This window comes from Pelodiscus sinensis, chromosome 18 (assembly GCF_052426305.1).
Source record: "Pelodiscus sinensis isolate ZL-2025 chromosome 18, ASM5242630v1, whole genome shotgun sequence".
NCBI lineage: Eukaryota > Metazoa > Chordata > Testudines > Trionychidae > Pelodiscus > Pelodiscus sinensis.
This window is the reverse complement of record NC_143069.1, coordinates 7,983,681-7,997,288: the sequence shown is the minus strand read 5'-3', so window position 1 is coordinate 7,997,288 and position 13,608 is coordinate 7,983,681. Positions and strand designations below refer to the sequence as shown.

At 59.8% G+C, this 13,608-nt stretch overlaps 1 protein-coding gene across 1 annotated transcript; it reads left to right on the top strand.

The window, feature by feature from the left end:
* The first annotated feature begins 1,891 nt into the window (after window positions 1-1,891).
* LOC142823331 (uncharacterized) lies at window positions 1,892-12,850 on the top strand. The gene is made up of 11 exons (XM_089770390.1): window positions 1,892-1,984; window positions 8,531-8,829; window positions 9,116-9,219; window positions 10,202-10,268; window positions 10,383-10,488; window positions 10,756-10,851; window positions 11,015-11,119; window positions 11,509-11,644; window positions 11,874-11,968; window positions 12,217-12,369; window positions 12,728-12,850. Exons 1-11 carry the CDS (start codon window positions 1,892-1,894, stop codon window positions 12,743-12,745), a joined length of 1,272 nt encoding a protein of 423 aa, XP_089626516.1. The 3' UTR covers window positions 12,746-12,850.
* The last annotated feature ends 758 nt before the right edge of the window (window positions 12,851-13,608 follow it).

Sequence of the window (13,608 nt, the reverse complement as noted above, 5' to 3'; positions counted from 1 at the left end):
CTGTGTTTGTATTTTTGTGTGTCCTTGCATGTGAGTGTGCGTGCCTGTGTGTGCACAGTGTGTGTGTGCATGTCTGTGTGTGCACTGTGTGTGTGTGCACTGTGTGCACTGTGTGTGTGTGCGTGTCTGTGTGTGCACTGTGTGTGTGTGCATGTCTGTGTGTGCACTGTGTGTGTGTGCACTGTGTGCACTGTGTGTGTGTGCATGTCTGTATGTGCACTGTGTGTGTGTGCGTGTCTGTGTGTGCACTGTGTGTGCACTGTGTGTGTGTGCATGTCTGTGTGTGCACTGTGTGTGTGTGCACTGTGTGTACTGTGTGTGTGTGCTCTGTGTGCACTGTGTGTGTGTGCATGTCTGTGTGTGCACTGTGTGTGTTTGCATGTCCTTGTATGTGCACGTGACCGTGTAAGTGAACATCTCTGAATCTTTCCGTGTCTCTGCAGGGGTGTTTATGTTTGTGTCCCTGCGTGTGTGCTCCACCTGTGGGAGTAGTTAGAGGGGGGGGGGTGTTTGGAGACAGGGTGGGGGGCAGGTGGTGGAACCTCCATCCCTAGAGGTTTTTAAGTCTCTGCTTGACAAAGCCCTGGCTGGGTTCATTTAGTTGGGGTTGGTCCTGCGTTGGGCAGGGGGCTGGACTCGATGACTCCTGAGGTCTCTTCCAGCCCTAGGGTTCTAGTATTCTGTGATAGGAGGTGTAATGGGGATGGGTAGATAGATGAGGTGCATGGGGACAGACAGACAGGCAGACAGACAGGCAGAGGGTGCACAGGGACAGACAGATCACTAGATAGATATCGGCAGTGTGTGGGCGCCCAGTCGGCCCCAGGGGATCAGCGAGACGAGGTGGCTGGGTCGTGACTCTCACTGGACAGCACCGGCGGGCGGACGGGCGAGGGAGACGAGGTTTCGCGCTGACACAGAGCTCTCCGGCAGGCTGGGAAATGGACTCCCAGCCCCACAGGTAAACCCAGGGCGATGCAGACGGGTTACCCCAGCGTTAGCCCAGATTGCCAGGAACCAGCCGAGGGGACGTGGCCTGTTAACAGTCACAGGGCCAAAGCCATGACGCCAGCATGGCCAGATGCCAGAACTCCTGCGGCCTTCCTACGCCCCTGGGCAGCTTCCCACAACCGTGCGGCAGCTTCCCACAACCGTGGCCCCGACCCCACTTACCGTCCACGTTCTCCTGGGCGCTGGGTACTGCAGGGAGCATCTGACCCCCCGGCTCAGCTCCGGCTCAGGGCGGGAGGACTCCAGCCGGGTGCGGCTCCCCCCCGGCCTGCGGCTGGACAGGACACAGCAGGGAGCGGTGACCCCGTCTCCCATCGCAGCCTGGCCCTGGGAGCTGGGCCCGATGTGGGAGGGGGCAGGGGCAGCCCCTCACCAGCCATGGAGAGAAGCCGGGGGGAAGAAAAATTGACCATGAGCCCCGAACACCTTGTTCCACCCGGGTCTGGCAGAGGGAGGGTCCGTCCGTGGGGCACAGACTGAAAGTTAGTCAGGGATGTGGGTTAGGAGGTGGAAAGGGGGCTCTACGTGTGGGGCACAGACTGGAAGTCACGGACCTGGGACAGGTGCTGGAACGATGGGCTCTCTAGGGCACAGACTGGCAGTCAGGGATGTGGGGCAGAGGCTGGCAGAGGGGGGCTCTGTCTGTGGGGACAGACTGGCAGGTAGTTAAGGAAATGGGGGACGGGGTGATGGGGGGGCTCTGTGGGGCACAGACTGGCAGTTAGTCTGGTCCATGGGGAGGTTGATGACTGATGACAGGAGACTAGCTGGTCTGTGGAGGTGTCGGGGGGGGGGAGTTTCTAGGATGCGGGAGATGGGGGTGGGGTTTGGACAGGGGGGCACAGGCAGTGGTGGGCTGTGTGTGCACTGATGATACAGGATGCAGTTAACAGGTAGAAAATCTTCACACCTGGCAGCTGGACCAGCTGATGAGATCTGTGGTGCTGCCTTTGAGCATCCCCTCTGGGAGCAGGTGGGGCTGTTGGATTCACTAGTCCGATGAGGCACTCGAGGGACAGGGCCAGCTGGGCCCCAAGCTCCCTAGGGGGGGCTGTGCTGAACTGGGATGGAAGGGAGGAGACAGGGCCCCATCAGTGTCCTGCTCCCAGCTCCCAACCCCCCTGGGCCAGGCGCCTCCCTCCCCACGTCCCTCTGCTGGAGCCACCGGGGAGCGGAGTTAACGAGACCCCCAGCTCCTGGGGAGAAGGGCGGGGGCAGGGCCCCCCATGGGGACTTGCACCCCCAGCTGGTTTTGCAGGGTTTGGACTGGACAGAACCAGCCCCTTCTCTGAGGCCTCACCATGCTCCCTGCAGCCCTCTTCTTCCCCCAGCCTCAGTCACTTGCCCCAGGCTGGGGTAGGGTTTGGGGAGAAGGCCCTGTGCTTGGAGTGTAGGAGGGGCTCTGGTCCTAGCCCAGGGTGGGACAATGGGGTCCAGGAAGCTCTTCAAGTTGCAGGCTCTGGCACTGAGTTTGGGTGCAGGGAGACTCGTATCTGCAGCAAGAGGCTGGTCTCAGGGCTGGGACGGGGGTTCAGAAAGCAGGCTCCGGCTGGGCTGTTGAACTGCGATGGCTTCCCATGGGAAGCAAGACTGAAGGGAAAAACAACTGAGGAGAGTTGGAAGTATTTCAAAGGGACGTTGTTAAGGGCCCAAAAGCAAACAATTCCGCGGTGTAGGAAAGATAGAAAATACAGCAAAAGACCAGCTTGGCTTAACAAGGAGATCTTGCATGATCTCAAAATAAAAAAGGAGTCATATAAAAAATGGAAACTAGGACAAATAACAAAGGATGAATATAGGCAAGCAACACGGGAATGCAGGGGCAAGATTAGAAAGGCAAAGGCACAAAATGAGATCAAACTAGCTACAGGCATAAAGGGAAACAAGAAGACCTTTTATAAATACATTAAAAGCAAGAGGAAGACCAAGGACAGGGTAGGCCCACTGCTTAGTGAGGAGGAAGAAGCAGTAACAGGAAACTTGGAAATGGTGGAGATGCTCAATGACTTCTTTGTTTCGGTCTTCACCGAGAAGTCTGGAGGTGTGCCTAACGTAGTGAATACAAGCAGAGAGAGGGTAAGTTTAGAAGATAGGATACACAAAGAACAAGTTAAAAATCACGTAGGAAAGTTAGATGTCAGCAAGTCACCAGGTCCTGATGAAATGCATCCCAGGATACTCAAGGAGCTGATAGAGGAGGTATCTGAGCCTTTAGCTATGATCTTTGAAAAATCATGGCAGACAGGGGAGATTCCAGAGGACTGGAAAAGGGCAAATATTGTGCCCATCTATAAAAAGGGGAATAAGAACAACCCAGGAAACTACAGACCGGTCAGTTTAACGTCTGTCCCAGGGAAGATAATGGAGCAGGTAATTAAGGAAATCATATGCAAACACTTGGAAGGTAATAAAGTGATAGGGAATAGCCAGCATGGGTTTGTGAAGAACAAGTCATGCCAAACTAATCTGATAGCTTTCTTTGATAAGATAACGAGCCTTGTGGATAAGGGAGAAGCGGTGGATGTCATATACCTAGACTTTAGTAAGGCATTTGATACGGTCTCGCATGATATTCTTATTGATAAACTAGGCAAATATAACTTAGATAGGGCCACGATAAGGTGGGTGCATAATTGGCTGGATAACCGTAGTCAGAGAGTTGTTGTTAACGGTTCTAAATCCTGCTGGAAAGGGATAACAAGTAGAGTTCCGCAAGGGTCTGTTTTGGGACCCATACTGTTCAATATCTTCATCAATGATGTAGATATTGGGATAGAGAGTACGCTTATTAAGTTTGCAGATGATACCAAACTGGGTGGGGTTGCGACTTCTTTGGAGGATAGGGACATAATTCAAAATGACCTTAGCAAGTTAGAGAAATGGTCAGAGGTAAACAGGATGAGGTTTAATAAAGAGAAATGCAAAGTGCTCCACTTAGGAAGGAACAATCAGTTCCATACATACAAGATGGGAAGCGACTGTCTAGGAAGGAGCATGGCGGAAAGGGATCTAGGGGTCATAGTGGACCACAAGTTGAATATGAGTCAACAGTGTGATGCTGTTGCAAAAAAAACAAATATGATTCTAGGTTGTATCAACAGGTGTGTTGTAAGCAAAACTCGTGAAGTCATTCTGCCGCTCTACTCTGCACTAGTTAGGCCTCAGCTGGAGTACTGTGTCCAGTTCTGGGCACCACATTTCAAGAAAGATGTGGAGAAATTGGAAAGGGTACAGAGAAGAGCGACAAGAATGATTAAAGGTCTAGAGAACATGACCTATGAAGCCAGGCTTCATGAACTGGGCTTGTTTAGTTTGGAAAAAAGAAGATTAAGGGGGGACATGATAGCGGTTTTCAAATATCTAAAAGGGTGTCACAAGGAGGAAGGAGAAAATTTGTTCCTCTTGGTTTCTGAGGACAGGACAAGGAGTAATGGGCTTAAAGTGCAGCAGGGGAGGTTTAGATTGGACATTAGGAAAAAATTCTTAACTGTCAGGGTGGTCAAATATTGGAATAAATTGCCAAGGGAGGTGGTGGAATCTCCTTCTCTGGAGATATTTAAGAACAGGTTAGATAGACATCTGTCAGGGATGGTGTAGACGGAGCTTGGTCCTGCCTTGAGGGCGGGGGGCTGGACTCGATGACCTCTCGAGGTCCCTTCCAGTCCTATTATTCTATGGTTCTATGGCTTCTGGTGCTTCAGCAGTGAGGTTAGGGAGGCTTCCTTCGGCCCGGGCCCTGCACCGCTCCGGACAGCCACTAGCATGATGCCATTCGATGCCCCTCCTCTACACGCACTGAGCCCACAGCCGCTACTGGCCACCGTTCCCCGTTACTGATCAGTGGGGGCTGCCGGAGCGGTGTCTGCAGCAAGGACAGTGTCTGGAGACCCCCCCAGCAGTGACTTTCTCTGGGGTGGCAGGGACATGCCAGCCCTTCCAGGAGCAGCAGTTACCGTGGGGTGTGTCTACACTTGCTTCCTCTTTCAGGAGACAAATGCAAATGTAGACATGCAGAATTGGAAATGAAGCCAGTATTTAAATATCCCGTGCTTCATTTGCATATGTGCACAAGCTCTGATGGCCATTTTAACCATAGGGCTTTCTTGCACAACAAATGCATGTTGCCTGTTTACACTGGCCTCTTGAGCAAGAACAGTTGTGCAAAAACATGCTGCCTGTCTACACTGGCCGTGTGTTCTTGCACAAGTACCCTGATGTTCTACTGTATGAAATCAGGGCTTCTTGTGCAAGAACTATGATGGTCCCGCTCAGGAATAAGCCCTTTTGCACAACTGTTCTTGTGCAAGAGGCCAGTGTAGACAGGCAACATGAATTTCTTGCGCAAAAAAGCCCAATGGTTAAAAGAGCCGTCAGAGCTTTCTTGCGCAAGAGAGCGTCTACACTGGCATGGATGCTTTTGGGCAAAAGCACATCTCTTCCACAAAAGCACAGGCCAGTGTAGACGCTCTCTTGTACAACTACTTTAATGCAAGAACTCTTGCGCTAAAGAGTTTTTCCGCAAGATTATGCCAGTGTAGATGTAGCCCCGCAGTAGTTTAAGACTTGGGGCATTTGGAAAAGGAGGGGGAGCTACATGTGTGCGGGGTGTATTGTTGCCCTCTGCTGGATGGACTGTAAATGATCAATGTATGTATCATATGCCCTATAGTGCTAACAGTTAATGGGGATTCTTCTCTAGCTCACGCCTGGCATTTTCTAAAGTAATATATACCTGTGTGTGTTTGTGTGTGTGTGAGAGAGAGAGAGAGAGCAAGTGCTTGGGGGCTCCCTCATGTCTCCTCCCTATCCTGATCTGCTTGGCTTCAGCACAGGAAAGAAGAAGTAGTGCAAGCTGAGTGTGTTTGACATCAGGTGGAAGCAGGGCAATGGAGGGATAGTGGGGCCAAGTAGCAAGAGCACTTGGCTTCTTTTCCTGCAGACTGAGGGGGTGGGGAATGGGTTGGGCTGTATAAATCAGATGCCGCTCCATGCCTCAGTTTCCCCCTTCATACAATGCTGATGACACCGAGAATGTTTGTAAAGTGCCTTGTTGTTAGCCTATGGGGCAGAGGGGGAATCTCGGTCTCAGAAGCAGACTGGGGGGAGGTAGAACCCCACCTAGGCAGCGCTGGTTCCACTACATCACACTGCCAGACCGGTCTGAGTGGGTCCCTCTCTTGGCTGCTCCTCCCCCCAGGAGGAGTGTGTTACTCTCCATCGGCTGCAGGAACCAGTGCGACGCCTGTCCTCGGATGGTGTATTGGGATAATGTACTGACAGCTCTTCTCTGCCACCCGCCCCCCCTTCTCCTGCCGCTGCAACATCAAATTAACCCTCCTGGTCTGCCCCCGTCCTCCCTCCGGTACCAGGAGACCCCACACATGATGGGAGAGGCTGCAAACTGGGGAGCAGGGCTGAGGGCAGCAAACCAGCCCCCAGAGCCCTGCAGGGCCTGGCCATGGGTGCGGGGAAGCGGGAACTGACGTGAGGAGCATTTAGAGGTTGGGGGGGGGGCAGTTGTGGGGAAGGGGGACAACGGAGCCACGAGCAGGACAGGGGGTGAAGTCCTGGGAGAAATCAGGCTCCATGCTCAGCTGTGAGTTCGAGTCCCCATAGACAGAAGCGCCCCAGGGCAGTGGTGGATTCTGCGCGTGTCGATGGGTCTAGTGCAGGCCAGAGGCCTCGCTGGGATGCGCTAGGGCAAAATCCAGGGCCGGGGCCGGACAGGAGCCCGTGAGAGGCAGCGGGGCGGGTGGGAGGCTCTAACTCTTGCTCCTGGGCCAGGAAGTCCAGTGCTGGGTGACACCAAGGCCACGTCTGCACGGCAGGCATTTTGCACAAGAACAAGTGTTCCTGAGCAGCAGCTTGTGGCGCGTCTACACTGCATGTGTGTTCTTGCGCAAGTAAATTTGCAGTAAAGCATCAGAGAGCAGGCCTTCTTGCACAGGAGTTATTCCTCTCCCCACGATGACTAAGCCCCCTTTGTGCGAGAGCTGTTGTGCAAGAAGGCAGCGTGGACGGGCACCAGGGGCTTCTTCAGCAAGACACTTTTCTGGCTAAAATGGCCAGCAGAGCTTTCTTGCGCAAGAGAGCGTTCACACTGCCATGGACGCTCTGGTGCAAAAGCCCATGGCAGGGTGGAGGCGCTCTTGCACGAGACCTTTTGCGCAAGAACTCCGGCGTGAAACAGTTCTCGTGCAAGAAGCCTGCAGTGTAGGGCAGGGAGCAGCCTATGGGGCTACTGGAGCTGCTGGCTGCAGGGTGCCCAGTGAGGGAGGGGAGGGACCCCTAGGAATGGCTCAAACTTCCCAGGGGGGTGGCCAGAGGCAGGACATTTGCCTGGCAGGGTGAGGTGGGGGGGCAGTGACCTCACAGGGGCTTTGGGCAGCCCTCAGCATATAAGGCAAAGGGCAGGTGGGGAGGTGATGACCTCACAGAGGGACCCACGTCTCAGGCTGATAAAAGCGGGGGGCGGGCCCAGGGGACTTTGGAGACCCCCGGTTGCTTTAGCTCTGGTGCGTCTCCTCCTCACGGTTCCTTCGCGTTCTGTGAGTTCCACATCCCGACACCTTTGTGACGAAGGTAAGAGCCCCCAGGGGTTGGATCCCGCCCGGGGCCGGCTGGGTTCCAGGCAGGCCCAGCCCTCGGTCAAGGGCCAGAAGGTGATTCCTCACCTGGGCTGCGTCCTTAGCGCCACTGGGGCTTTCTCCTGGTTGGTTTCCCTTTTCCTCCATCCCCCCACGTTTCTGCTCTGTTCTTGCCTCTCCTGTGACCTTCCCCTGCTGCCTCCCCCAGCTTGTGACCCAACAGACTAGCTGAAGGACGGGGGGTGGTTTGCAGGAGCCATGGGGCGGGGGATGCAGCCCCCATTGTGGGGACCTGGGCTGGAACAGGTCTATGCCGGTGTCTTTGGGGAGAATGCTCCACCCCCCACACCTTAGACTCTCCCCTGATTGGCTGAGCAGGGGCTGTTGATGGGCAGGAGACTCAGGGTACGTCTACACTACCCCACTAGTTCGAACTAGCGGGGTAATGTAGGCATACCGCACTTGCAAATGAAGCCCGGGATTTGAATTTCCCGGGCTTCATTTGCATAAGCGGGGAGCCGCCATTTTTAAAACCCCGCTGGTTCGAACCCCGTGCAGCGCGGCGACACGGGCCTCGAACTAGGTAGTTCGAACTAGGCTTCCTAGTTCAAACTACCGTTACTCCTCATTCCACGAGTGTAGACATACCCTCAGGTCCTTGCAGTGGCTGTGCAAGACCGAGCCGATAAGCAAGGGGCCATTTGGGGGCTGGGGGCAGTCGCTCTGGGGAGCTGGAACCCCTGGATTTCGCTCCGCAGGCTGCGCCCCAAGCTCCCCTTTGCTCCCCTCATTTGCAGCATGGCCAAACGCATCAGGCTCTGGTTCAAGAAAGCCCTGAAGATGGCCCCAGGGCCGGTGGGGAGCAGCTCCTCCGTCCCCGCGGGCGGGGAAGCTGAATCCCACCAGCTCGGGGCGACTCGCCCACCGGCCAGGCCCCCCCGGACCTGGCTCCAGAGGCAGCTGGGCAGGCGGGACCCAGCCCAGCGGGGGAGCCGGGTAGGGTGGCTCCGGGGCCTCCTCTGTGGAGAGAAACACCTGCCCCGGGAGCCCAGCCCCCATTACCACCAGGGGGCATCGCCCTGCCCGGCCCCCGGGGACCTGCCAGTCTCCGGGAGCCCCCAGCCCGTCGCTCCCCGCACCAGCCCCTGCAGCTGTGGGTCCAGGTCCGTCAGCAGCAGCGCCTGGGCCTCCAGCTGCAGCCGGGCCACCTCCTGCAGCCGCTCAGACCCAGGTGAGGGGCCGTGAACACGCTGGGCCCAGGGGCTCACCCAGTACCCGGGGGGGGGGGGCAGCCCCAGTGTCTGCCCCGCAGCCAGGGCAATGGATGGGGGGGGGGCTGCTTGGCTCTCTTGTTCCTGGTGGGGGCTCTGCTGAGGGCGTTGGCAGATGTGAGGGTGGAAGGGGGATGGGTCCCTGTGAGGGGCGTGTGGGGCCCAACCTGCCCTGGGTCCCTGACATGGGGGCGCGTGACCCCTGCTGGCCGCTGGAGTCACCCTGGTCCCTTCCCTCCCGCACAGAGCCCCCCTGCGCCTCGGCGGAGCTCTGCCAGGAGCGGGTGGACTCCCGGGTGGAGGAAGGGGCCATCTACGACATCGAAGAGCAGCTCCACACCCGGGACACGGTAGGAACCTTCTCCACACGGGGGGGACCCGAGATTGTCCGGCCCCTTCCCAGCACGTCCCCCCCCTCCGGAAGGGGCTTGTCCCTGGGGATCCCCCTGGGGCCCCTTCTCCTGCATGACCTGGGCCCCCCAAGCTGGGGGCTCTTGTCATGCACCAGCTGGGCCCCCACAAGCCTGAGGCAGCAGTTGGGGGGGGAGTGTGGGTGCTTGGACAACCGGCAGCTCCCACCTCCACTCCTGGGAGACCTGAGCCCTGCAGCTGTCCGTGGGGGGCAGGCAGGCCCCAGGCTCACAGACTCTCTCTGGGGTGCAGAGCCCAGCCGCCCTGCAGCGGTTCCTCTTGGCCATCCCCCTCGCCTGCCTCGCCGCCCTCCAAAGGGGCGAGGACACCCTGGCGCCGCGCTGCTGCAAGGACACCATGGTGGCCAGGATCGTTGTAAGCGAGTCGCGGTGGCTGGGAGGAGGGGAGGGGATGCGAGGGCTGGACAGGGGTCTGCCTGGGCCATGGCGGCGGGTGGGGGTGCTGGAAACGGGATGGGTGGAGCCAGGAGTGCTGGAGGGGGAGGGGGAGGTGGACATGGGGAGGGCGGGTGGGGATGCTGGAGGAGGGAGGGACACAGAAATGGGGCAGGTGTGGGGTGCGGGACAGGAAGGGGGATTCGGGACAGGGAGGGGTCTCCCCGGGCCATGGGGGGCTGGAAGGGAGCCGAGCGGGCTGCTGGGGATGCGCCTGGGGAGCAGGGATGAGGAGGTTCAGAGGCTGGTCACCAGGGCAGGGAGGGGCAGGAGACGGCCTGGGGACAAGGATTGAGCTGGTCCCGGTTTGGGAGGGGGGTGCTGGGAGGGGCCCTGTGTCGGGCAGGGGGGCTACAGGGCAGCGGGAGGCAGTGGGGTTGGATCCTGCTGGGTGGGGGCGCTGGCCGCGTGAGCGTCTCTTGGGGGCCCAGCCTCACACGCCCCTTTGTCTCCTTGGGTCTCCCAGGAGATCATGGAGGACTCGCCCCCCCGCTGGTCTTGGCCGACTGCCTCAACGCCGCCTGCAGCCTCAGGTACCGACCCCCCCCCCCGCCGACTCCCCCCAGAGCAGATCCCCTGGCCAGGGAGTGGGAAAGTCTCTGTCTCCTGCTGCTGAATTAACAGTCTCTGCCCCTCTCTCCTGCCAGCACCTTGCAGCCTCCCCTGCGGGCCCAGCTCCTGAGCCCCCTGCTGACGGCGGCCGTGGGACAGACAGTGTCTGGGGACTGGCAGCAGGAGCCCATCCACACGCAGGTACGTCCCTCCGGGCCCTGCTCCCGGGCTGGGCTGGAGCTCTGGGGGGGGGGGGGGGGCAGAGGGAGGGAAGAAGCTGCAGGTTTGGATCCTTCCCTCCAGGGTTCCCGTTGCTCTCCCGGGGGGCCCGTCCCTTCCACGCCCAGCCTGGGCTCCTCCCTGCTCTGCGAGGCGGCTCAGACCCTGCTCTAGGCTGCACCCCGGAGCCAGCGGGTGGCCTGGATTCCCCAACCCCCCTCTGACCCAGGGCTCCCCCTTGTCTTGCAGCAGTTCATCCGGGCCCTTCCCTACGACCTCCAGGCCCTACTGGCGAGCCTCCTCGCCGAGTCCCCAGACACCGCCCGGCTGCAGCTCATAATGGAGGTGAGCCCCGTGGGGGGGACGGGGCCATTGTCCCTGCTTCCTCGGGGGGCCGAGAGAGGAGCAGTGTCAGTGGCTGGGGGGGGGCACAGTCCGAGAGGAGCCCCAGGCTCTGCCCAGAACCGGCACCTCCCTACGGGTCCTGACCTGCCTCTTTCCCCCCCAGCACCTGAGCCCGTGGCTGGAGTCCCGCCTGCCCCAGGAGCGAGCCAGGGCCCTTGGCAGCACCACGGCCCTGCTGGGAGTCGCCACCACCCTCCCGGGGTTTGACGTAAGTGACCTCGGAGCCGGGGGGTCTGGGGCTGCAGGGCGCGGGGCTGGGAGCGTCCCCGGGAGGCAGAGGCAGGGCCGGGAATGGGCCGGGAATGGGCCGCGTTCTCCTTTCCCCGGGGAGGGGCGACCCTGGGCCCTTCAGGGGGGCTCTTGAGGGACTGGGCCTGGGGACTGGGGAGTGGCCGTCAGTGGATCCCCTTGTTCCACCCCCGGAGTGACCCTTCAGTCGGGGCCATTGCTCAGGGTTGTCTCCTCGCAAGGCCGGCCCCGCCCCGCCCCGGGAGGTGTCTCTGTCCGTCCCCCGAGCTCAGACCCGCCTCGGCGGCCGTTTGCATGGGACGTGCAGCCCCAGGATGCTGAGGGACCCCCCCTCTTCTCTCCCCTCAGAACTCCGCCGACTGGCCGAGGATGGGTCACCACGTGGCCCAGCTGGGCCTTTTTATTTCGGACCCATCCGAAGACGTCAGCCGGCTGGCCCGGGAGGGGGTGCACAGCCTGTATCAACTCCTCCTGCACCACAGGGGTAAGGAACCCAGCCGGGACCTGGGCCCCAGGGACACCCTGAGGGTGCCGGCGGCGGGGGGAGGGGACCCAGCCCTTTTCCCCCAGACTGGCCCAAGGGGGGATGCGTCCCTCTGTGCTCCCCTTCTGCCCCCTGTGCCCCTCCATTTGCCCAGGGATGCCTGCAGGGACCCGTGGGAGGGGAAGGGCTCAGACCTGCCAGCAGAATGACCCTGTTGTGTCTCTTGCAGGCCTCAACATCCACCAGGCAGAGGACCTGTGGTGCAGACACTACTACAAAGAAAGATGGGTCCTGGCTCACAGCAACAGCGTGCGGGTGGGAGAGGTAAGGACGCGCTGCCAGGGCAGGGCAGGGCTCGGGGGTGGGGCTGGCTGGGGCCCTCGTGGGGGTAGGAGGGTCTTGGGGGCAGGAGGAAGCTGTGACCTGGGGCAGGGGTTGGGGTGCCGGGTGAGGAGAGCGTCTGGGTGCAGGGTCTGGAAGGGAGTTTGGGGGAGGAGGAAGCTGTTTTAGCCCCAGGAGTTGGGGCCGGGCTCTGGGCCGTCAGCTGAAACCTCCTGTGCTCTTGATTCCAGGTCTTTGGGCAGCTCTTCACAGCAGAGCAGGAGAACAGCTTTTTGGACAAGGCTCTGCTCGCTGCCCGCTCCCCCCTGCGGCGCCCCAGCCAGGCCGGGCTGGTCCTGGCCCACGCCCTGCATGGGCAGGCCCATCAGCTCCTGGAATACATGGTGAGTAGCCGGAGCAGATCAGGAGAGTGGGGCAGGGCCAGGGTCTCCTTCCCATCCCCTCAGGGAGTCCCCCGCCCCTTTCCTCAGGCTGCCCCCACCCCACGTCCCTGCTGGCAGAATCCCTCCTGCCCCTGCGAGCGTCCCTGGGGGTGGGGGAGGCTCTGAACACAGAAACTGTCCTAGGAGGCGGGAGGGGGCCGAGGTGTCAGGAGCTCTGGGGGCGGGGGGGGTCAGGAGCTCACCCTGCGGGCCTGACGGGGGGTGACCAGAGAGCAGGGGGAGGAGGGTGGAAATGCTGGGGGGGCCAGTTCCCCTGAGTCCCCAGAGATGAATCTGACGGATTCTGCTTCCCTTGCAGCAGGAAGACACCCAGTGAGAGCAGCAAGAGCTGAGGAGCCAGCAGCTGCGTCCCCCTCCCCCCAACCCTCCCAATTGTATTGAATTGTATTTACATTCTCATTAAACAATGTTTCAAAAAACATTTGGATCAGGCTTGGTCAATAATTTGCAATGGGGGGGCCATTTTGGCAACTGATCAAGGGCCACATTTCTACCGAGGGCTTTGGGGTCTGGGACGGGGCGGTTGGGTGCAGAAGGGAGCTTAGGGGAGGAGCCTGCATGCAGGGAGGGGGGGTATGATCTGGGGCGGTGGATAGGGGTGCAGGGTCCAGGAGGGGGTATGGGCGCAGGAGAGGTGTCTGGCCCGGGGGAGGGGCTCTAGAGGGGTGCAGGTCTGGGAGGGAGCTGTGACCTGGGTGAAGGGGGAGCAGAGGGTTTGGGGGAGGGGGTGCAGGTGCCAGAGAGGAGTCTGGCCTGGGGGAGGGGTGTCGGGGGGTGCAGGGTCAGGGAGGGAGCTGTGACCTGGGTGAAGGGGGAGCAGAGGGTTTGGGGGAGGGGGTGCGGGTGCCAGAGAGGAGTCTGGCCTGGGGGAGGGGTGTCGGGGGGTGCAGGGTCAGGGAGGGAGCTGTGACCTGGGGGAAAGGGGGACGCAGGTTCAGGTTCGCCTGGGACAGGCAGTCGGGGAGGGGACGTGGCGCCAGGGGCAGGCTCTGGCTGGGGAGGCGCCTACCTAGGCAGCTGCGTATGGGGGAGCCCGACTGTCACCTGAGGGGATGGGGGAGCTCAATTTTCAACTGCGGGGAATGGAGGAAATACTGTGGAGTGGAGGGAGCGACATGCGGGGGCTGAATTGTTCCCGGAGGGGAGATCTCCCTGGCTTGGGGGGGCGTTTCCAGCAAA

Bases quoted from the DNA above. Each gene is read 5' to 3' on its own strand.
- LOC142823331 (XM_089770390.1), top strand. From the start codon at position 1,892: ATGCAGTTAACAGGTAGAAAATCTTCACACCTGGCAGCTGGACCAGCT. The intron at 8,830-9,115 runs GTGAGGGGCCGT...CCTCCCGCACAG, and splicing joins CTGCAGCCGCTCAGACCCAG to AGCCCCCCTGCGCCTCGGCG. The intron at 11,120-11,508 runs GTAAGTGACCTC...CTCTCCCCTCAG, and splicing joins CCACCCTCCCGGGGTTTGAC to AACTCCGCCGACTGGCCGAG.